This window comes from Notolepis coatsorum (assembly GCF_963971535.1).
Source record: "Notolepis coatsorum genome assembly, chromosome: 4".
In the NCBI taxonomy this organism is placed as follows: domain Eukaryota; kingdom Metazoa; phylum Chordata; class Actinopteri; order Aulopiformes; family Paralepididae; genus Notolepis; species Notolepis coatsorum.
The window spans coordinates 59,280,628-59,305,758 of record NC_140168.1 but is presented as its reverse complement, the minus strand read 5'-3'; the positions used below and the strand labels follow the sequence as shown (position 1 = coordinate 59,305,758).

General features: G+C 44.6%; 1 protein-coding gene across 4 annotated transcripts in view; it reads left to right on the top strand.

Moving 5' to 3' along the window:
* gmeb1 (glucocorticoid modulatory element binding protein 1) overlaps nucleotides 1-24,896 on the top strand; it is a 45,930-nt gene extending 21,034 nt beyond the window's left edge. For 2 of the 4 annotated variants that reach the window (XM_084312356.1, XM_084312354.1), the window contains exons 5-10: nucleotides 1,146-1,249; nucleotides 9,532-9,680; nucleotides 17,950-18,066; nucleotides 20,057-20,191; nucleotides 21,860-21,997; nucleotides 22,690-24,896. In XM_084312356.1, the coding sequence (XP_084168482.1) occupies nucleotides 1,146-1,249; nucleotides 9,532-9,680; nucleotides 17,950-18,066; nucleotides 20,057-20,191; nucleotides 21,860-21,997; nucleotides 22,690-23,579 (1,533 nt within the window). In that variant the 3' untranslated portion in view covers nucleotides 23,580-24,896. The remainder of the gene's footprint in view (nucleotides 1-1,145; nucleotides 1,250-9,531; nucleotides 9,681-17,949; nucleotides 18,067-20,056; nucleotides 20,192-21,859; nucleotides 21,998-22,689) is intronic. The other 2 variants (XM_084312355.1, XM_084312357.1) reach the window with 2 other exon arrangements.
* The last annotated feature ends 235 nt before the right edge of the window (nucleotides 24,897-25,131 follow it).

Sequence of the window (25,131 nt, the reverse complement as noted above, 5' to 3'; positions counted from 1 at the left end):
GTTTCTTTATATCAGCATCCATTCTCCAGTCTCCGTGTTAACACTTCCTGTGTTTACATTTCGAGCGTGACATCATCGACTACGGCAAGCTTACAAGCTCAAAACGCAAACCGTAAACAAAACCCAGAGCGCACCAAGACTGAAGTGTGTACACAAACTAGAGGCGGGAGAGGGGGGGGGGGGAAGTTCGGCACGGAACTGATTCGACCCCGATGTTGAGTGAGAAAGCCCCCTAAGTCAAACTGTCCTGGTCCTTGGCTGTTGTTTTAAGAACACTGGTCAGACTGTCGCCTAGTGGCTTGAATAGTTAAACTAGTTAAAGCTTTGTACAGGGAAAATGTATTGTGAGGGAAATGTTATCTATGTCCATCTGTGTTAAATCTCTGTACAGCTTGACTACGATCAACTAGTATACTAGGCAACAGTCTTAAACGCCCAGGAGATATGAGAGGTCCAAGGTTATTTTCCTCTTCAGTTCTAGTGTGAAGACATAACATAAGCCCTAGAGCCGTTTGTTATTCTTTCTATTCTTTGTTATTCATTCTCTCACTAGGGCATATTTTTACGTTTTCTGTCATATCTGGTATCTCATGTACGTCATGTAAATTATTTATTTAATGTAAGTTCTGACCAGAGTTCTTTCTCACTTTCTGGTCAGACGTTTAGCATGTCTGATCACTTTCTGGTCAGACGTTTAGTATGATTGTAAACCGAGCTCTGTGGAAGCAGAAATAAACGATGTCCTATATATTTTTATATACAAATTGACTCGATCTGAATTCCTACAGCTTACTGTCATGGCTCATTTGTTATTCCACAACAGAATGGCGACGAGATGGGCCTTGTTATTCCACAACAGTACTATGAACATGATAATATTTTCGAACACAATTGGCAGTGTTTGCTGGTGGGAAGCCGGTGGGGTATGAGTACTGGTCATTGCAATAGCGACTCCTACTCCTACCTGTTCAGCAGGGAGTAAATCTGGGAGAGATAATGTGAACCTCCCCACACTCAAACTCCTCCTCGCTATTCCCTAGTGAGTCCAATCTCCCCCCGCTTTGATGCTGTTGCTAGATTGTGGTGTCAATTCGGCAGAGGCTGTGTCACTTTAAGACGTTCTCTCCGTCCCGTCTCGTTGTTAGTATGAAGACCAGCTGATAAGCCCGAAGCAGTTTGTGCACATGTCGGGGAAGGCCACACTGAAGGACTGGAAGAGAGCCATCAGGATGGGCGGAGTCATGATAAGGTGAGGAGCACCAGACACCAGCCGAACGCTGGTAAAAATGTTGCCTGCGACTAGCCATTTTGACTGGTAATCAGCCATCGTTTGTACTTGTGGAGGAAATTAGCCGGAGTAAGGATATACTCAGTCAAAATATACTTATTTTAGCGTATTCGGGCTCCCAGAATGCGGTTCCGTGAAAGGTGCGTACGATAAAATACTTTGACGGATACAACCGAAATTGTCTTTGTCTAGTTATCACAGATTTATTTAACCACCTGGCTACTTTGCATAACAATAGCTCAGGTCGTCAGGTGTGTTCAAATACGTCCTCAGATACATTCACACAAAACTTATGAATGAAATGTGTTTCATTCCATTCCTAGAGGCAATTAGGCATTGTCTTTAGTCTGCGCACGCGAGGGAACATTTATGGGCATGCGCAGGAGCGCATGTGCACGTGGCGTCATTAAAACACAGTGCAACCAGCCAGGTATGAAATCACAAACGCACCACTGCAAGTAAGGCAAGAGTTATTGGATGACTCCACGAAGATACAGGTCTAGTATCCCCAATAGAGCTCCTGATAACCAGTGTTGAACACATTTTATACACATGGTAGAAGGGGTGGGGTCCGGTGCTCTAGGTACATACACCGTGAGGTGTGAGACATCTGGCTATGTGAGGGGCGAAAAGGTTGGGGTCTAGGTGTTCACATGGGGGCCAGAAGGGGGTTGGTAAAGGTAGACAATGGGGAAGTGTTTCAAGTTTCTAGTTTCAAGTGTCTTTAATAGTTGTCATACAGAAGTACAGAATACTTTCATACAAAATGCTTCTTACTGTTACGCTCCAGAGACTGTGCTAGACAAGATAGTATCAAATAACATAGTATAGCATGTAGTTTAGAAGAAGAAAAAGAGGTCACAGTGTTCGGTATAGACATATGTACAATGTTCTGAGTTACCATATAATATACAATACTATGCAGTGTACTAATGTACAGTACTATATAGTGCAAAGCAGAAATGGGATGAGGTACAATTTAGGTACAATTTACAGTAAGGTGTACGAGTTGTAGTGCAATCCTTCATCAATAAATATAAAGTGTGGGGAGTGGGTGCTACAGTGTGTTTGTTTAAAGTGGGTGTGTGCTATAAAGTGTGTGGAGTGGGTGCTACAGTGTGTTTGTTTAAAGTGAGTGTGTGCGTGTGGATGTGTGTGCTATGTGCGTTTGGTGGTTGTTGTTGTGTAGGGGAGGATCTATGGTATTGAGGGGGGAAGCCAGACGGCCTTCACCACATACTCCAATCCAATTTGTACATATGACTCTGTAAGAGTACATGCATAGAGTCAAACATACACTGTGCTCTCACACAACTCGGTGTAGGTTCTTGTTTAATTGTAAAAATAAATAGTGAACTTATAAATACCACCACCACTACAGGCAGTGAATGGAAATACTTTACTTCCTGTCCTGGTAAAGAACACATGGGTGCACAAGCTTCCCCAACTCAGTATTATAATTAGCCTCGGCTGTCTTGATACATCATAAATATCTGCCGCTGGTTTTGGCGTTGGACCTCAATGTTGATCTAGAGAGCAGGCAAAGGGCCTGAGCCCAAACATCAATAACAATCACAAACAGAGCAGGCAAATGTCCTGAGCCCAAACATCAATAACGATCACAATACGAATCTAGAAGCAGAGGTACCTCGCCGCTGAAATATCACCCCCACTGCATTTTTTATGACTTCTTTTATGAACAAAACAATCCACTCTCCCCTTCAAAATGCCAGAGTAAACAGCCTTGTAAACGGAACACGTCATTGATAAGTTGCCGTCATAAACTAATTTGAAATTCGATCTTGCAAAGTTAACCTTCAGCAGCGTCACATATGGCCATCCTACGCATCTCTTAGGAAATCCATTATTTTGCATTATACAACGGCATGCAAATTTCTCGATTCTGATTGGCTGAAACAGTCCATTTACACGTATGTATAGGGCTCAATCCACGCTCCTGGTCCCAGGACCCGCCCACAACCGAATCACATCACTCCGCCGGATCACTCCGTCAGGAAAAACAAGATGGCGGACAATAATATTTAACAAATGGATATGTTGATAGCGTCATAACGACTAAATATAAAGCGATTCTGTCACGGCGAATGTCTTAGTCCTTTAAACAATGTTGGATGATGTAATTGATGGGTCATGAGTCATTGTAGAACAAAAGAAAAATCGCGGATTGATTGATTATTTGCAATTTTATTTTAAATGTCTTCTTCCTTCCCCCTGACACTGTCCGACGCTGGCGTACCCACCCCCACACACACACACACACACACACACACACACACACACACACACACACACACACACACACACACACACACACACACACACACACACACACACACACACTCCTGTCTGCAACGGCGGGGGAGAGTCAGACTGAGAGAGAAGCAGCTGAGTGCTGCGCTGTTTTAAGTGAGCATGGTCTATTGAATTGATTGATTGGTTTATTGCTAATTTTATTACTGTACGCCTGGTTTCCAACTGGTTAAGTTTAGGCCATCTAAAGTAGGTTTAAAAAAATTAATAAAAAAAATAGGGCGAAAACTTTTTTTTCCTATAGGGCAAAGAAAACGTTTTAATTTGTTTTACCTACTTTCTATAGAAGCATCTAAGAATGAATTCTATAGAAAGTAGGTCTGCATACCCTTAACAATTGTGTGTATTGAGCCGTACTGTATTGTACCCATTCTGCATCTGGTAATAAAATGTTCAATCAATCATTCCAATAACACACAGTTGGATGTGTTAGTTTGTTGGATCCGTTGGATGCACTTCCGAGCTGCTTCCACATGAGGCAACTTCTCTCAATCATTCCAATAACACACAGTTGGATGTGTTAGTTGGTTGGATGCACTTCCGAGCTGCTTCCACATGAGGCAACTTCTCTCAATCATTCCAATAACACACAGTTGGATGTGTTAGTTGGTTGGATGCACTTCTGAGCTGCTTCCACATGGAGGCACATTTTTAAATTTAACATGGAGAAGTTCCCCTTCTTTGCAGGGCTATAACTTTTTAAATTGTATTGCTAAATTGACATTACCATGGCCCATTCAAAGTCCTATATCTATTGTTCAGGGTGTAGCAACGTTATACTTTTTCATTCACATATTCATACTAAAATACGGTCTAAAGTATAAGTATGTTTTTATCGTTTTCTGCAGCTTTCTCCAGAACGTGATTTATAGCCCTAAATGCATTATATTGATGATTGTATACAGTTTGATAGCAATCGGCGCGAGATAAAAAATGTCAACTGCACGTACTTCTAGAAGTTACTACGTATGATCTGATGTTGACCGGATGGGCGGGGGGTCGTTTATAATTCCGTGGGCAACGTTATATCATTCATCTAGTGTGGGTGATATGATCATTAGAGCAGTTAGTATAGAAGACATTACAAAATAACGCTGAAACTCACCGTAGCTTCCTCTCGCCGTTGGGAGATGAGCGTGGAACAGAATCGATTGTTTATCTCTTCTTCCTGGAAGCGGGGCTTACTTATGCGCAAGAGTATTCTGTAGGTCATATCCTGAGGGCCACCGTGATGTGTGAGAGCTGTCAATCTCAAAGACAACTTTGACAAATTCCCTCACAGAGATATTAACATGACATGATATTTGGATTCCCTTAAAGAAACATCATAAATGTAAGATATTTTATCATTCTGGGCGGCTAGGTGGTGTAGTGGGCAAGGCACTCGCCACCAGTGTGGAGACGCTAGGATTCGCGTGTTCGAATCCAGCTCTCCACATTGTTTTCAGTTTAGCTGGTCGTCCGCAGTAATACACATTGGCCGTATTACGGGGAGGGAAAACTGAAGGGTGGGGATCGAACGTTGTGAACAAGCGACTCCTACAAGTCGGTTGGTGCGCCTGCGCAGTGGAATCAGGAAGTGTCGGGGGCAGCGTGAGCCTCCCACGCGTTACTCCTCGACACTGAGAGATCGAGCTGCGCAGGTGAAAAGATGCGACTGCTGTTATCTCAAGTACCGGAGGGGACTTGTGCGATGTATGACTTAGTCCACATTGCAGCCGGCTTGTGGGAGGCAAGAAACAGCGTTCGTGACAGGGGAGGGTTGAATTGGATGATACGAAATTGGGATGGGAGAAAAATATAGAAAATGGGGAGAAAAAGTGGATAAAAAAAAAAAAAAATGTTATCATTGAAAATATTGTTACATTTAACCTCTAACGATGATTGCAATGCATACCCAAAGTAATTAGCTATTTATTATACTTTATACTTATAGCACATGCATGAGTCTGGTCTCTTTTGAAAGGTAACATTCTGAAGTTTTTTACACAATACATAGAAATCACGTTGAGATAGAGAAACAGAGGTTTGAACACACTGAAATAAAATATTTGCTCCTTACTTTTGTGTTGACTTGTTGCCAGATGCCAGTTTTTGGGTTCCAGCTGAGAGGTAGGAGCTGGAAAACATAACGGTTCCATAGCCTGAAGTCTTATGTAGTACAGGTCCACTCCAAAGTTTATAAAAATCCCACAGAAATGTTTGTGTTTTACAAAGGTATTTGTGTGTACCGCAATAATTCAGCGTGATTAATATCCGTGCAAGTCAAAATAAATAATTTGAACATTTAACACAAGTTAGGCGCACCACTTAAATCTAAATGGAGCAGCAATTACTGTAATCTATCGGATGGATTCTACTAGTTTGGAGAGTGTGTGTGAGTGTTGGGCCAGCAAGTGAGAAAAAAAAGGGAAAGTTATTTTCTGCCAAGTAGCTTTTCTAGTGGTCTGAGTGGATATTATTTTAGATCTAGTCTATCAGTGAGCTGGATGCAATCCTACCTTGAGGAGAGGGAACAGATGGTGGAGGTAAACGATACTCTATCCCCCCCCCTCTCCCAGTGAGCTGTGGTGTTCCACAAGGAAGCATACTAGGACCGCTACTGTTCCTAATATATGCAAATGACATGTCGTCAGCTTGTGACTGCAACTTGTTCCTGTTTGCGGACGACTCAGCCATGCACAAGTTACAGGTTGAAAAAAAAAACTCAGCTCGGAACTAGGCAAAATCTGCATATGGCTCGCTGATAACAAACTATCATTACACATGGGCAAAACAGAGTCTATTCTCTTCGGTTCAAATAACAAACTCAGCAAGACCGACGGCTTCTCAGTTACAGTGGGTGACAATATTGTCACAAGGAAAGATGAAATTACCTACCTGGGCTCCATCCTAGAGGCTAATCTTTCCTGTGACAAAATGGCATCCAATGTAATGAAAAAAAAGTCAACCAACAAACTCGATTCTTGTACTGGATCTCCTCTCTGGTAAACAAGAATACCCTGAAGACTGGCAGGAGCACTCATTCAAGGGTACTACGACTATGCTTGCACCTCATGGTACCAAAGCACCTCAAAGGCGCTAAAACAAAATTACAAACATCTCAAAACAAACTGGTCAGACTACTGCTTGACCTTACTCCTAGAACCCACCCCACCCCTGCCCACTTTGACAACCTAGGATGGCTTAGAGTAGACGACAGAGTACAGCAACTTGCAATGGGCCTGGTCTACAAGATACACTACACGACCAAGGTACCCATGTACATGTCAAAATACTTCCCAAAGGTCAGTGAATACCACGATCACAACACCAGAGGGAGCTCCACAAATCATGTTAAACCCAGATTCGGCTCAAACAAGGGACTAAACACGTTTCGCAATTATGCCACATCAATGTGGAACGCCCTACCCAAAGCTGTAAAGGAATGTGAATCACTACCCACTTTCAAAACCACTCTCAAAGAACACCTACGGGAGACTGCAATTCGAAACTGGCCCCTGTAAATGTCCTAACCCAACCCCCTCCAATGTACAGTAAATTACCAAGTACGGTTTTGTCAATATTCCAATGTACAGGGCGGTCAGGTGGCGTAGCGGAGATTGCGCTCGTCACCAATGCAAGAGACTGCGGTCTCGACTCCCGGAGTCAGCATTGCCTTGGCTTGGGCTGATAGCTATACTAACTCGTTTGGCTGGGTTAGGGGGAGGGAAGCCGTGGGGGGGTCGAAACTGGCGTTGTGGACAGCGACGCCTACAGGTCAGGTCTGGGCGCTTGCTCAGTGGAGGCAGGACTTGAGGAAGGCAGTGTGACCTCACACGCGTTACACTTCACCAATGAGAGCCCTCGCTGCCAGGTGAGAAGAGAGCCACTGGCTGTCGCCGCACATGTCGGAGGAAGCGTGCGGATACTTCAGGGTTCCCTTGTACCGACCAGTAGGAGAACATGCCCACAAACAACCAGGTAGGGGAGGGGGGGGGGGGGAATTGGCACAACGACTAAATTGGGACGGGGAGAAAACAGAGAAAAATCTGAGAAAGAGAAATAAAAAAATAACGGGAGGGACACGCTGCCCCCGTCGCTTCCTGATTCTGCTGCGCAGGCGCACCAACCGACCTGTAGGAGTCGCTGTCCACAACGTCCGATCCCCACCCATCAGCTTTCCCACCCCTAACACTGCCAATTGTGTTATTATGAACGACCAGCCAAGCTGATAGCAATGCGCAGAGCTGGGCTCGAACCCAGCGTCTCCTGCATTGGTGGCGAGCGCCTTGCCCACTACACCACCTAGCCGCCCCTCCAATGTACAGTTTTTACGTCAAATGTATATACTCTCTTTTCTGGACTCTTTTTGTATCACAAACAGTACTGTATTTACAAATCTGGTATGTCATAAATGTATAGATGTAATAGTACTGTCTATCTGTATGTCATGTATGTCATATATGTCCTGATGAATTGAAAATGGGGGACCCTGATGTAAACAAGACAAAAGTCTTTCTCTGGTCTGCATCCCCTTAACAATTGTGTGTATTGAGCTGTACTGAATTGTACCCATTCTGCAATCTGTTAATAAAGTTTTCAATCAATCAATCCATTTTCAATCAATCATCCAGAGGAGCCTAATTTAGCACAAATGAATGAAAGCGTATACGGAGCAGCTAGCCTAGCTGTTGGCCAAAAAAAACTTTCCCAGAGTTTTAAGCTAGGCTAGTGGTCCATTTCCATTAAATCCATCAAATTAATGTATATAGCCTGAGACCACAAGGCATTGTCCCCATGGGCTGCACAATCGAGAAGAAACATCAACGGACCAAGAACAAAACAAAACCACCGTAAAATCCACATATGCCACACTCCCAGACTTTCCCCAATGAAGATATGGAACGACTCACTAAAACCTAGAATATATACATGAAATGAAACACGTATACATACATACATGGTAGCAATAGTAACTAAGGTACATAAGAACATTCAAACATTTTTAAATAAATAGAGCTAAAAACAACAACAAGAAAGCATAGGAAACGAACACTGGTATGAAAATAAGATGAAGGCTAAAAATCAAGAGCTCAACGTATCAGTCGTATTCCCCAGGGGGCAGCAGAACTGCTCGGGTCCAGTTGAAGTATCACTAGATACATCCAGGTATGCAGTGGTGGGCATACGCGGTCAAACGACGTTTAGGCTACGTCACTGAGGCAGAAGTGCGCGCATCCTATTATTATGCAAAGTCTAGGTGATAAGTGCCGGCCGGGGTGCCTATACGGCGCGACGACACAAAAATGACTCGTCGCGCCATATACCCCGGCCGGCACTTATCACCGTCCTAGACTGTGTGTGTGTGGAGTGTTGGGCGTGTGTTATGTGACAAAAGACCGCCCGTCTCGTCCCCAGCTCCGCCTCATGAAAGAGGAGAGAGACATGTAGCGCGTGCGCGGGAGCGCGCGTGCACGTGGCGTTTGGCCTTGGCCCATATTACGACTGCACCACTGGATACATCCACTCAGAGAGACAGAGACAGGGGTTAGAGAATCTCAAATAAAATAAACCGACATCGATAAAATAAACAGACATCCTAACTGAACTAACCAGATTAAACTAAGGGTATATCCCCGACCAGGTGAGATCAGGGCAGTCTGAAAGAGAGAGAGAGAGAAAAGATGGGTCTTAAGCGAATATTTAAAAAATTCGACAGAGCAGGCACCCCTGCCCTTTCTCCTTGTCTGACTGAAGACCGTAAGCACATTTCCCATAATCTTAGCATGTTCCTCTATGGTCCTCCTGATCCTAATAGGCTACGGTGTACATACAGTACACCTTTTTTTTGTGCTCTGATCCAGTCCCCTCTTTTTTCCCCTCACTCATTCCCTCTCTCCTTTTTATTTATTTATTTATTTCTTCTCCAGGAAAATGATGGACTCTGGTCAGCTGGACTTCTACCAGCACAGCACTCTGTGCACCAACACGTGTCGCAGCACCAAGTTCGACCTGCTGATCAACAACACACGCTTTCCCCCAGATGGCAGCGGGCTGACCACCCCAACCTCCTCTCAAGGTGAGAACATGCATATCGTCACCCTCTTAAAATAATGGCCTAAGTCATTTTTTGGAGTTTTTTTTTTGTTGCCTAACTCATATCTTCATGATGCTGGCCACCCTCTGGTACAATCGCTTACATCCTTAATTGAAAGGATCATGCTGTTTCTACCCTGGAAGAATATTGCCTATGTCAAGAGTGTGATTGATTGATTGATTGGAAAGTTTATGAACAGATTGCAGAATGGGTACAGTACAGTACAGCTCAATACATACAATTGTTAAGGGGATGCAGACCAGAGAAAGACTTTCGTCTTGTTTACATCAGGGTCCCCCATTTTCAATTCATATGAATCATCAGTGTGACTTAGGCAGTTTTATCTTTTGCCTAAGTCACAAGACATGCGACTTAGGCAATTTTACAACTTTTCAAGATGACGGATGCTTCGAGAAGCAAGAAAAGCTACAGTCTGGATGAAGTAATTTCCATGATTCAGGGCTCGTCCCCTATTGGTAAGTGATAAGGTTTACTATAATATAGGCCAGAATATACATGTTGTGTAGTTATTTAGTATTTTACTGTCACAAATTATAGTTTAATTACAAACACAAAATAGTGAATGAATCCAAGCAGAAACGTCTCAAAGGAATGCCATACAAGGGCAAAGGTGGCAACAAAATACCTGCGAAGGCTAAGGGTCCTCCCTGCAATTCAAAGTTCTGTCAACGAGTCAAGACTCGAGACTGCCAATCCATTACAGAAGAACAGAGGCAGTGGATATTTCAGAATGTTTGGTCGATGAACACTTGGGAAGAACATCGGTTATACATCAAAACTTTGGTCACAAAGGTTGCCATAAAGCAAAGGAAAGTTGCTGAAGAATCCAGGCGCAATGTGTCATTGTCCTACCAACTTAAACTTCAGGATGGAACGAGTCATAAAGTGTGCCAGGCACTTTTTTCTTCTAGACTTGGTCTCCATGAAAGAATCATTAGACACGGACGTCACAGATTTCCTTAAGGACTGGTTGAAGGACCTGCCCACTGTTGATTCGCATTACTGCAGAAGCACAGCGACCTACAAAGACAAGAAGTTCCTTCACCCAGGCACAACCATCTCCCAACTACATCGGGAATATCAACAAGCAGCTGCAACTGCTGGAGTGAGGGCCGTTGGGATACGGCATTTTACAGATGTGTTCCATGAAGGAAAGTATTCCGTATTCATTCCTCGAAAAGATCAGTGTGATGTTTGTGTTTCATTCAAGCATGGTAATATCAGTAAGGCCAAATATGATGCACATGTGATGGCAAAAGATGAAGCAAGACCAGAGAAATCACACGACAAGGATTCTGCAAACAATGAGAAGTCCGTTTGGACAATGGACTTGCAAGCCGTGCTGCTGTGTCCAAAAACCCAAGCCAGCTGCCTGTATTACAAAACAAAACTGCAGGTCCATAACTTTACCCTCTATGACTTGAAATCAAAGGAAGGGTACTGCTACATGTGGGACGAGACTCAGGGCGATCTCAGTAGCGAAGTATTCGCACACCTTCAATATCGCCATTTTGAAGGTTTGATCAAAGATCATCCAGAAATCAAGGAGATAGTAGTGTGGAGCGATGGTTGTGGTTATCAGAATCGCAATGCAAATGTGGCGAATGCATTTTCTGAGCTTGCCAGGAAATATGGGGTTCTAATAACACAGAAGTACCTTGTTGCTGGACACATACAAATGGAGTGTGACAGCATGCATACTACCATTGAACGTAAAATTATTACGGATATCATCACCCCGAGAGACTACGTGATCATACTCCAGACTGCAAGAATCAGACCATCACCCTACCATGTGAAGGTGGTCAAGCATGATGAAATCCTGAAATTGAATGGCTCTTACATCCTCAGCATCAGACCAGGCAAAAAAGCTGGAGATCCGACTGTACATAATTTGCGGGCTCTTCAGTTTAGCAGTGATGGCAAGGTCCATTACAAGCTATCCTTCTCGGATAACTCATGGGAAGCACTGCCACAGAGGGTCCAGGTGCCAAACGAGCTGATGACATGGATTAGAATGTTTCCACATGCTCTGCCAATCACAGAGAGGAAGTTTCAGGACCTTCAGTCCATGAAACATGTCATGCCCACCGAGTGTCATCACTTCTTCGATAATTTGCCACATAAATAGGCATCAATAAAAACCCAGTAAAGAAGAGCTGGGGTGAGAAGTGAGGAGAGGAACATGCCTCCTCCTCAGTGTTTGATTCACCTGGCATGTTTGATTTAGCCAAGAGTGATGTAGGAGCCAAAGCTATATATTTAGGTTATTGTATTATATGAATGTTTATTTTTATAACCTTACATTGAAACGGCATTAGGAATATTGATTGGATTTAGATAAAGTCATTGAAACGTCTTATTTGTCATAATAGAACATTCTAGAACATTTGTGATGTCACAGTATGATGTCATGACCGAACGTTCTAGAACATTTGTGATGTCACAGTATGATGTCATGATCGAACGTTCTGGAACATTGGTGATGTCACCGTATCATGTCATAACCGAACATTCTAGAACATTTGTGTCTCTATATATAGTCCACAATTCTCAGACAGGAAGTAGCAGCATTAGCTGCACTCCAATGGACAATGTAGGGGATGACGGGTTCCAGTAGACTGCGGGAAAAGAAGAAGAAGAAGAAGAAGAAGAAGAAGAAGAGCCCATCAAAAAGAATTGTGGAGGGCAGTAATACGCCACGATGCGTCTACACTGCCGGAAATTCAAATAAGAAGAAGAAGAAGAACAGGCAGTGTGTAGCTTGAAACAGGACTGAACAGGACTCAACAGATAGACTAAACAACATAGACTGAAACCTGCATTTCTCAACCAAGGTGCCAAGCCTACCGTTTTGCTGTGGAAAGAGCCGGCAAGTTGATTTACGGCTTTCCAGTGTGGAGGTATTTGTCGAGTCGGCTGTGATTTTGGAGATTGTGAAAATACAGTTTTCTTACCTTGTAGTAGTAACGTGAATATTTAGGAAAATAGCTTTAGGACCACTTCTGTAAAGAAAGACTTCGCTGTGGAAGAGAAATAAACCATAGGATATCTTTGTTTTACACTGGAGCGGCTGTGGACAGTATTTTTCTTTATCAACGAACGTACTACTCACGAGTAAGCAACTTTAACCAGTAGAGTGGAACGTCGGCCCTCATAAGTGATTTGAGTTGTAACTGTTGAGTTTGCTTTATTGAATTTAAAGGGCCAACCACGGCCAAACTGCCCTCTGTCTCCTGAGTCTCTGTGTGCCCTGCTAGTGTGGCTTATCCTTCCCCATTGTCTGTCAAAGAAATGGGAATAAAAGAAGTGACACGTTTTGCCCAAGTCACTTACTCAAGAAGTAATTTGGCCTAAGTCAGGTTTAAAATGGCTCAAGTCACAACGGCATGTTCGTAAATTGGCCTAAGTCATTTATTCCTTTTATGTTACATGTAACATGTATGTATAATTGATAGACATCGTTATTTTTACGTTAATTGTCTTCTATTGTCATAACATTTTTGTGTGAAATTATTAATAAATATAATATATTCTATATATGGTTTAGTTTATTATGTTTCCTGAAAAACGAGAAATTATGACTTAGGCCACTATTTTAAGAGGGCGACGAATACTGTATACTCTTAAAGCTGCAATAAAGATTTTCTGACCACTAGGGGGCCATGAGTCGCCACTATAAACAAACGCCATTTTACCAAAATGAATAGACTGGCCAGACTGGTTTGTTTGAATAGCACACCATAACTCAACAAGACCTTCTGATGGCAGGTGGTCATATTTAAAAATAGTGAATAATGAAAATAGTTATTGCATCTTTAAAGGTCCCCTATCTTATAAATGGCCTTTTCCAGTGGCTTGCATTGTTTTCTAGCAATGTGGGGTTGTACCAACACTGACTAGGTGTGAAATTCCCATTCAGGCGCATTCCTCATAGGCTCATACGGTGCGAGTCTCAGGCCCTTGTTACACACAGTGTTTTTGTGCTAGTTTTTATACGTTTTTGAATACGTTTGCTGTCCCTATTACATAGAAATGCCGTTTTTGCCGGATACGTTGTGGCCCTACTGAAAACGCTAAATTGTGTTTTCCGTTTTGGAGTAGCAAAACTCGCCGACAACATGTCGTGTAATCTGCGCGGAGCCGTTGTTGCTCAACGCCCATGCGCAGTAGATACCATCTGCGTGCCCTTCTGGTGACAACAGAGCTGTCCCAAATAGCTGCAGCTACCATGTGTTGTCAAGTTATTGTTATAAGGACCCCAGTCCAAGCTACAACAGTCTGCATTCCCTTAACAATTTTTGTATTGAGCCGTATTGTATTGTACCCATTATGCAATATGTTAAATAAAGTTTACATCCATTCATTCTGCTAGCATTACCGATTGCATGAGCACTGCCGCTGGCTAACGTAAGCTAGCGTTAGCTATCAGACCCTGTTAGCTCAAGCTCCTCTTTCAATCTTAAAAAGCATTAAACAAAATGGCCCAGTCATCTATTCACCTTTGTTTAATACACACAGCGTTGTCTCTAATGTTATCTAGCTACTGATAGCTCCCGATATCATCAGTTTGGTGCTGGCTGGTTAACGTGAGCTAGCATTAGCTTCTAGCCACAATGCTATACTGTTATACTGGCATATTCCAGTCACGTTAGCATGTAGCTAACAATGTAGCTAACAACATTGCCGATGCTTTTTGAGACTAAACTATCCGCTCTTGGTGGTCACTTGTGTTGATGTTAGTTTTGTTTCATCAACAAATGAGAGGCAGAACACACAGTGAATGTATCCGTTTAGTTTATTGCACTTTTATTACACTTTGCTGAAAAATAAGTGCTGCATTGGGTAAATAGGCATTTAAAGATGGCGGCGCCCGCCTTGTTGACATTTTCTTTGCAGGAAGTGTATTGGCACATTCAAGTTCTGATTGGTTGAAAATTGCCTTCATGTTCGCCACCTACTGCTTTGGCAGTGTACTACATCACTGTACTCGGGTTGCAAAACGTATGTCTCACTCAGCTACCGCTACGTTGCGACCTGGAAAAGCGAAACTCATCAGAAAACGAAACTAAGGTGTAACCGCAGCCTCAGAGCGATCTCTCCTCAGCTCTCTCCCCCTGCTTGCAGTGTGCACACTCCCGCGCATGCGCATAAATGTTCCCTCGCGTACCCACAGACTAAAGACATTTCAGAATGTAACACATTTCATTCACAAGTTTTGTGTCAATGTATCTGAGAAGAACGTATTTGAACACACCTGACGACCTGATCTATTGATATGCAAAGTAGCCAGGTGGATACTTAGCAAGTTGGCGCATCAGTCGAGTGCAGCGCATTCCTGTGTGCACATCCGTGCATGTGCGTGCGCGTGCGCGTGCTCACAGAGCCGGTTGCACGGCGTGCAACCCCATCCCATGAGCAACGCACCTCTGCTGCCAGTGCAGGTGGGTGACTGTCCCTGTAAGCGCATTGCGAGCTTGGATTTTGTAGGGGGAGAAAGTGGTGCACCAAAGTACTTGATTAAAAATACAAAACAATGAATTTGATTGAAAAAAAACTTACAGATGTGTTCCATAGACTCACAGGAATAGTGTAAAATTTCCCAAATAGTGAAAGAAATAGCAAAATAGTTCCTCTTTAAACACATCTTTCAGTACACCATTTGGTGAGTTCCTTTATCCAAAGCACCTTGCAGTAATGTATTGAATTGGTACGCTGTATTGCCGGACACGGTTAACAAATTAAGAATTTCAATATATTATTTCCATGGCCTATGATGGAATATTTGTGAACATGAGCTACTCTCCCAAAGCTAGAAAACCAGAGAAGACTCAAACTTGTGATGTGATCAGGTACTGGAACTGCAGTGAATGGGGGAGTGATTTTGTGGACCCACAGCATGTTTTCTTTATTTTCTTCATTCTATAGGGAGTGGTCTCCGATCTGAATCAGAAAATATAAATGATAATAATAATAATAATAACTATACCCATATAGTCAGAACATTCCCCTGGATGCTCTGTCATCTAAACCAGGGGTTCTCAACCTTTCTGCTGCCAAGGCACCCCTGTGTTCAATAAAATATTCCAGGGCACCCCTACATACGATAAAGACTTTCCCGGTCCTGTCTTTTTTGCTACAATGATGATACAATGACTCTTTATTTGCCGTGCTGTCGTTGAGATGTTTTGTTGTTTGTTTGTCTTTGTTGCTTGTTGGTGAATCTGCAAATATGAATTGCCCCACGCGGGATCAATAAAGTTGTCTGAATCTGAATCTGATGACAAAAGTTTTTTTTTAAATACAGAAAAGGATCACTAAAGTGCTATCTGTTGCAGCTGCACTGTTCTCCATAAAAATAGCATATTTGGATAAGTTTGACAATTTCTCAAAAACAAAAAATCATGTATTTTTTTTTAAATACAGAAAAGGATCACCAAGTTACCATTTCTCAAAAAATATAAATAAATACAGAAAATAAGCACTCGTTCACTCAGTGGACATTTCTAGCTCAATGCGAGGTCCGCTGCTGCTGGCTAATAATACGGTCAATACGTGGGGAGATCTTTGACAAGGCAACACGCATGTCATCATCAAGGCTCAACTTGGCCCTATATTTTGTTTTCAGAGCTGTCATGGATGAAAAGCCAGCTTCACACAGATACTGTATGTGGTGCTGAATGGTATCAACACCTTAACTGCAGCATCATGAGATACTTGGTACTCAGCACCACACTCTGAAACTAGCTCTCCAGGTGGTATCAGATGAGATTTCAATGAGTTCTTCCAAGAGTTTGGATGGAGATGTGTCAGGAAGCTTTGTCTCAATGTTGTCTGTAAAGTTTTTTTTTATCCAGAGTAACTTGGTGATCCTTTTCTGTGTTTTATTAAATAATGATTTTCAGATTTTTAGAAATGGTCAAACTTATCCAAATATGGTATTTTCATGGAAAACAGTGCAGCTGCAACAGATAGCACTTTATGGATAATTTTCTGTAATCCAAAAAGAATTTGGATTCACTATAAAGTGCCTGTTCACTATAAAGTGCCACGTTTTGATATATTGAGCTTTAAACTTTAAGTAAATTTTTTGGAACACGCAACCTAAAACACCTTCCTCTCCCAAACCGTTCCTGCAATTGTTTTATGTTGCATGATGATCATGGATACATTTATTATGTATTGTATTTTTTATGTTTAAATATCAACATAATCTGTCTGTCCACCCTCAGTACATTTACTATCAATATAATATAGTAGTCTGACTTCATCATCTTTTCAAACGCACACACATAGAGGGAGAATGCCCCCCCCCCTCCTTCCCAGTCCTCCTTCCAACTAAGTCCCCACCCTGCTGTTCTCTGTCGCTCTGAACAGGGCTTTTTAGCTTGTTGTTAGCTTATGCTAACGGGACATTAATTCCGGTCTTAAACACAACGTGGTCATAAAGGAATGGCAAGGATTGCAAAGCATGTTATATGCATTTGACCCGTTGCGGAATAAAACAGCAGGGATTTGTTTTGGGTCGCAAAAACACTACCCTTGCTGTGTTTCAATGTCCGCATTCCAGATCCAGACGCTACTACTGCTGAGCTGAGAGACGCTACTGCTCACTGCTGTGTGGAGATGCATCCTTATTGGCTGTGTGCTGGAGCGGATATGAGTCACGACACCACGGATTTTCAAAATAAGAGTATCATAATGACCTTAATGTTGCTAGCTTTCGGAGCCTAGTTATTATAGCTGGAGCTGCGCGTGGGCATAAATGAGACCCGCTATAGGATTTTCAAAATAAGACTGTTGTCATTCTATATTTTTAAAGAACATTGCCAGGCATCTCGCGGAACCCCTGACAGCTCTCCGCGGAACCCCTGTGTGCCGCGGAACCCCTGTTGAGAACCGCTGATCTAAACCACCTCTCCCAATGCATTGTCTACTGAGCACCTTCAGACTTTATACCTGATGGCATCCCAAATTAGAGTTTTATCACTATAGTTTTTGGGGATTTAGAAGAGTTTTTCATGTTCACTAATATTTTTGGACTGACCATAGGAATAACATGTATGAATTCTGACTGTTATAATTTGGAGGATCAAGAAAAGAGGGCAGGGTTTGAGATGGAAATCAATGGGGCCCCTATAAAACATCTAGTACTCTGAATTGGTATAGCTAGGCAGTGAGGAGAACAACAGGGTCTATTCTAAGTGTGTGGTCCTGTGATGAAACGCAGCCCAGCTGGTGCTGGGGAACGGCGGGCAGGAGGACAGAGCAGACATTCTGACGGGAAAACTGGAGTGGAGCTCTGCAGAGCTGGAGATGGAGAAGAAGGAGACCTGTGAGATCTCAGGTCAGAGACGCACACACACACACACACACACACACTACACTGATGGTAGAGAGGAGAAGACACACACTACACTGGTGGTGGAGAGGAGAAGACACACACACTACACTGGTGGTAGAGAGGAGAAGACACACACTACACTGGTGGTAGAGAGGAGAGAAGACACACACTACACTGGTGGTAGAGAGGAGAAGACACACACACTACACTGGTGGTAGAGAGGAGAGAAGACACACACACTACACTGGTGGTAGAGAGGAGAAGACACACACTACACTGGTGGTAGAGAGGAGAAGACACACACACTACACTGGTGGTAGAGAGGAGAAGACACACACACTACACTGGTGGTAGAGAGGAGAAGACACACACACTACACTGGTTGTAGAGAGGAGAAGACACACACACTACACTGGTTGTAGAGAGGAGAAGACACACACACTACACTGGTTGTAGAGAGGAGAAGACACACACACTACACTGGTTGTAGAGAGGAGAAGACACACACACTACACTGGTTGTAGAGAGGAGAAGACACACGCACTACACTGGTGGTAGAGAGGAGAGAAGACGCACACTACACTGGTGGTAGAGAGGAGAAGACACACACTACACTGGTGGTAGAGAGGAGAGAAGACACACACTACACTGGTGGTAGAGAGGATAAGACACACACTACACTGGTGGTAGAGAGGAGAAGACACACACACTACACTGGTGGTAGAGAGGAGAAGACACACACTACACTGGTGGTAGAGAGGAGAAGACACACACACTACACTGGTGGTAGAGAGGAGAAGACACACACTACACTGGTGGTAGAGAGGAGAAGACACAGACACTACACTGATGGTGGAGAGGAGAAGACACAGACACTACACTGATGGTGGAGGAGAGAAGACACAGACACTACACTGGTGGTAGAGAGGAGAAGACACAGACACTACACTGATGGTGGAGGAGAGAAGACACACACTACACTGGTGGTAGAGAGGAGAAGACACACACTACACTGGTTGTAGAGAGGAGAAGACACACTACACTGGTGGTAGAGAGGAGAAGACACACACTACACTGGTGGTAGAGAGGAGAAGACACACACACACTACACTGGTTGTAGAGAGGAGAGAAGACACACACTACACTGGTTGTAGAGAGGAGAAGACACACACACTACACTGGTGGTAGAGAGGAGAAGACACACACACACTACACTGGTTGTAGAGAGGAGAAGACACACACACTACACTGGTGGTAGAGAGGAGAAGACACACACACACACTACACTGGTTGTAGAGAGGAGAAGACACACACACTACACTGGTGGTAGAGAGGAGAAGACACACACTACACTGGTTGTAGAGAGGAGAAGACACACACTACACTGGTTGTAGAGAGGAGAAGACACACACTACACTGGTTGTAGAGAGGAGAAGACACACACACTACACTGGTGGTAGAGAGGAGAAGACACACACTACACTGGTTGTAGAGAGGAGAAGACACACACACTACACTGGTGGTAGAGAGGAGAAGACACACACTACACTGGTGGTAGAGAGGAGAAGACACACTACACTGATCGTGGAGGAGAGAAGACACACACACTACACTGGTGGTAGAGAGGAGAAGACACAGACACTACACTGATGGTGGAGGAGAGAAGACACAGACACTACACTGGTTGTAGAGAGGAGAAGACACTCACACACACTGATGGTAGAGAGGAGAAGACACACACATACTACACTGGTTGTAGAGAGGAGAAGACACACACACTACACTGGTTGTAGAGAGGAGAAGACACACTACACTGGTTGTAGAGAGGAGAAGACACACTACACTGGTTGTAGAGAGGCTAAGACACACACACACACTACACTGGTGGTAGAGAGAGAGATCGATCTTGATACATTTCTGAATTTAGGCCTTTAACCCATTTTGCTGATACATATTCTCTGACACCTGCTGTCTGTGTGGGCGGGGCTTCTAGAGGACACGCTGAACTTCTGGAAGGGCATTGCCGACGTGGGCCTGATGGGGGAGGTGGTGACCAACATCAGCACGGAGCTGCTGGAGCTGCTGAACGGGGTGCAGCTCCGCGGGGAGCAGGCCATGCAGGACGCAGGTGGGTCGCCATGCCGACACTGTTGTAGTGTTCGCTAATATCAGTAGCTGACAGGGGAAATAAACTTGGGCCCGAGCTGTTCTCTTGACAGTGGAACCCGAGCTGTTCTCCTGACAGTGGAACCCAAGCTGTTCTCCTGACAGTGGAACCCAAGCTGTTCTCCTGACAGTGGAACCCAAGCTGTTCTCCTGACAGTGGAACCCAAGCTGTTCCCCTGACAGTGGAACCCAAGCTGTTCTCCTGACAGTGGAACCCAAGCTGTTCTCCTGACAGTGGAACCCAAGCTGTTCCCCTGACAGTGGAACCCAAGCTGTTCTCCTGACAGTGGAACCCAAGCTGTTCTCCTGACAGTGGAACCCAAGCTGTTCCCCTGACAGTGGAACCCAAGCTGTTCTCCTGACAGTGGAACCCAAGCTGTTCTCCTGACAGTGGAACCCAAGCTGTTCTCCTGACAGTGGAACCCAAGCTGTTCCCCTGACAGTGGAACCCAAGCTGTTCTCCTGACAGTGGAACCCTAGCTGTTCTGACAGTGGAACCCAAGCTGTTCTCCTGACAGTGGAACCCAAGCTGTTCCCCTGACAGTGGAACCCAAGCTGTTCTCCTGACAGTGGAACCCAAGCTGTTCTCCTGACAGTGGAACCCAAGCTGTTCTCCTGACAGTGGAACCCAAGCTGTTCTCCTGACAGTGGAACCCAAGCTGTTCTCCTGACAGTGGAACCCAAGCTGTTCTCCTGACAGTGGAACCCAAGCTGTTCTCCTGACAGTGGAACCCAAGCTGTTCCCCTGACAGTGGAACCCAAGCTGTTCTCCTGACAGTGGAACCCAAGCTGTTCCCCTGACAGTGGAACCCAAGCTGTTCTCCTGACAGTGGAACCCAAGCTGTTCTCCTGACAGTGGAACCCAAGCTGTTCTCCTGACAGTGGAACCCAAGCTGTTCTCCTGACAGTGGAACCCAAGCTGTTCCCCTGACAGTGGAACCCAAGCTGTTCTCCTGACAGTGGAACCCAAGCTGTTCTCCTGACAGTGGAACCCAAGCTGTTCCCCTGACAGTGGAACCCAAGCTGTTCTCCTGACAGTGGAACCCAAGCTGTTCTCCTGACAGTGGAACCCAAGCTGTTCTCCTGACAGTGGAACCCAAGCTGTTCTCCTGACAGTGGAACCCAAGCTGTTCTCCTGACAGTGGAACCCAAGCCCAATGTCTTGGATTTTAATCTGTACAACTAAAATGTGAACATTGGGAATGTTTAACCGTGATCAAAATAATTGGGTGTTATACAATGATATTTCTGAAAAGTTATCTAGCTAATTGAATAATCCTGCTTCATGAAATCCCTGCTCCCCTTCAAAGCTGGTTATCTGGTATAGAAATAGTCTTGTTTTCTAATATTGTTGTTAAACCTGCACTATGGAACTTTGTCATGAAAAATATTGCTTCTTTAGCCAGTTAAATCAGGGAGACGGCCTGAACAAGAGAACACAGTGACTAGCACCACGCATGCTCCTCAGGCACGACCAGGGCAGTGACATCCAAGGCTACCGTCTAATTTCTACAATGTAAAATGTGAACGACGCAAATGCAACCATTCGACTGAACACGCGACTGGATGTGGTTGCTCATGTCTTCTTCATGCTGACTGACTGAGTGACCATTTGCCGCTCTGATCCCAGATTCCTGTCTGGTAGAGGTGGCCGTGCTCAGTAACCTGGCCCAGGTGTTTGGCCTGCTGGACTCCGTCAAGAGGATCCTGGAGCGCAGGAGGCAGCAGACCGATCCCAGCCAGAAGCAGGACATCTGCACACTGATCAGTGAGTAGAGAGGAGAGAGGGGAGAGAGGAGAGGGGGGAGGGGCGAGAGGAGAAGAGTGAGGAGAGGGGGGAGGGGAGAAAGAGGAGAGGTGGGAGAGAGGAGTGAGGAGAGGACAGAATAGGACAAAAAGGGGGTGTATAATAGATTTTAAGCATTAATTTTAAGCATAATTCATGGCACCTCTAAAATGTTGCCATGAATTCAGATGGATCAATAAATGAAGCTCCTCTGTGAAAATCCTGTCATCATCATAGAACATCATAGAACCCAAATCCCGAATTCCCCCCGAGGGATCAACAATGGAATATCTTATCTTATCTTGTAGAACACGCTTTGCTGCTGTGCGACAATACTGTCAACAAATTGTCAGCTTGAGGCTCGTATCTCTCCTAGAGAATATTTCAACCCCACAACTTGGTTATTTATGCCAAACAGTATTGGGATCAAAGAAAAATACTGAAATCCTATATCAAGACACATTTGTAATGTGTTAAAGTAAAACAACTTGATTTTCTCCATTTATGCCACCTAGACGCAGGATCTCTCTACTGAAGAAAAGTGGATTCTATCTTTTTTATCCCAAACTGATGGTCTAAGTCTGTATTGATCGTCACTTGTTGTAGAGTTTAGCACTCAGGATTGATATTGACAGTGGAGAAGTTGTGACAGTGATCAATGTGTCTCTGTCCAGGTCTGGAACAGCAGCTTGAGGAGCAGAAGAAACAGCAGCAGGTGCGAACGCTGCTCACCAGCCCCCAGCCCGCCAAGACCAAGGCCCCCGCCAAGCGGCAGACCAAGCGGCCTCGCCTGCAGAGGCCCGCCTCCACCACCACCCTCCTCGGCCAGCAGGCCACCCTGCAGCCCCAGCAGTTCACCGTCCTCTCGCCCATCACGCTCTCCTCCATGGGCCAGCCCTTCACCATGGCCGGCCTGCCCATCGCCTCGCTGGGCCAGTCGTCCAACACGGTCACGCTGCTCCCCGCCGGCTCGCAGCTCTTCACGCGCTACATGGTGGCCGGCGCCGACGGCAAGACGGAGACCATCACCCTCCACCCGTCCTCGGGCCTGACGCTGCTGGGCACCGCCATGCAGGACGGCGGCCAGCTGGGGGCGACGATGGTCAGCCCCATGGAGCTGGTGCAGCTCACCCAGCAGGCGGGCGGAGTCATGGACGGGCTGACCCTGGAGGGCCACCAGATGATGGAGGGCACGGTGCTGGTGCAGGAGGAGGTGATGGAGGGCGGGGACGTGGAGGAGGGCCAGGGACACACTGTCATCGAGATCAACCCTGCCCCCGTGGAGCACGCCATGGGGATGATGGAGCTGCAGCTGGCCGGGGAGCCGGGCGGAGACGAGGCGGCGGCGGCCACCATGGTGATCCAGGGAGGCGTGGAGATGACCATGGTGGGAGACGGGGAGGGGATGGTGGTGCAGGGGGCCGGCGAGGAGGTGCAAGGCCACATGCACCAGGCACAGACTGAGGGGGTCCACGAACTGCAGTTGGACGCCAATGGACAGTTGTCAGGCATACAGATCATGGTGATCGAGGAGAACACTCAGGGAGAAAATAAAGTCAAATGAGAGAGAGAGAGAGGCCTTCGCCCCCTTTTTAACCATGAGAGCAGGACTCATGCACTGAGCACTGGCAGACTTGTGATTTAATACAGAAAGAGATTTTTCAAATCCACAAAGAGCTGCCTTGGCCTAAGACCAAGCCTTAGAATAACCCTGTCTTGGCCTAAGACCATGACTTAGAATAACCATTGTTCTGGGTGTCCATTCATTTCATTCCTGTTTAAGTTGATATTTTCTATGGAAACGAAGAGACGCCGCACACCGCAAAAGCACAGTATCCTTCTGTCTGTTTTGTAATTGATTTGTAAAAGAAACGACAACATCTATGAACAACCAGAATGCACTATTAACCTTAAGGCTCACAGGCTTTACGCCCGGTGCTATGGGCACGTGTACATCAGCTTAGCAACGCAGGCTGAGACCATTACCGGTCGACTGGTGAGCAGTCAAGGCTGCGGCCTGGAATCTGCAGTCGTCTTAACGCTCATCAGAATCACTGGACCTAACAGCGCTGCAATCGCTTGAGGTTAGAATTCATTACACCGTGTATCGCTTTGTAGTGTGGCACTCGCAACCAAGGTACAATAGCGTTAGTTTTTTTTGCCGTGTGTGCAGGAGTACGAGAAAAACTTGTGCAACAAAAGCCCTGCTCCCTGGACACTGTTTTAAAAGAAGTCGTCGCTCTTCTTGTCCTCTCATGCAACTTTTTATTCTGTGCTCAGCTAAGTGAGAAATGAATGAAAGGAGAAATATCGATTGAACCCAACAGCTTCCCCGGCAGTGTGAAATGTTTTTCAAGGTTTGGTTCCATTTTTTCCCATCTATTCTGTGTTTGACTTATAAAAGGAAAATCTCATTAGGCAGTGAACAGTTTTCCATTGTTTACTTTCCTTCTTTTTTTCTTTTCTTTTTTTTACTCTGAATTGTGTTGTGACCATTTGACATAGAAGTGGTTTTTAGTTTCATCCCAGTGTTGGAGGTAAATCAATCTTAAGCTACAGCGTGCTGAGGTTGTTACGTCAGTGAAGAGTTGAGATACCGTGTATACTTGATGTTGTACTCAGTAGGACCATGTTCCGCCAGTGTGGGCCCTAGTACAAAAATGGAAGTAGGGCTTTTATTTATTAGTTCAAAAACTATAAATGTTTCTGGTTCAGAAGAAGCATCCGTTAATTTATGATTATTATTCTTTTGGCCTATGGTCTGGCTTAACATTAACAAGGACCTGTTCAATACTTTTCAGCATTTTCAAGCTTTGAATTATTACAGATTGTAATATTTACAGAGGTATTTGCATATTGACTTTGTGTTTCAATATCTCAAATAAAAAACAAATGTAATAAGTGAGTTGGTAAATGCTTGTTTTGGGTTCTCAAAATAGCTAAAATACACCACGTTGATGAAATCGAGGCAACAATTACTGAAATTACGACATACAATTACCTCAAGTAGATGAGGTATTTCAAAGGTATCCATGGTTGTGTTATTTAATTTTAAAGTGCTTAGATATATATATTTTTTAAACGTATTGATCTATTCCTGTCTTCGTTTGACAGAT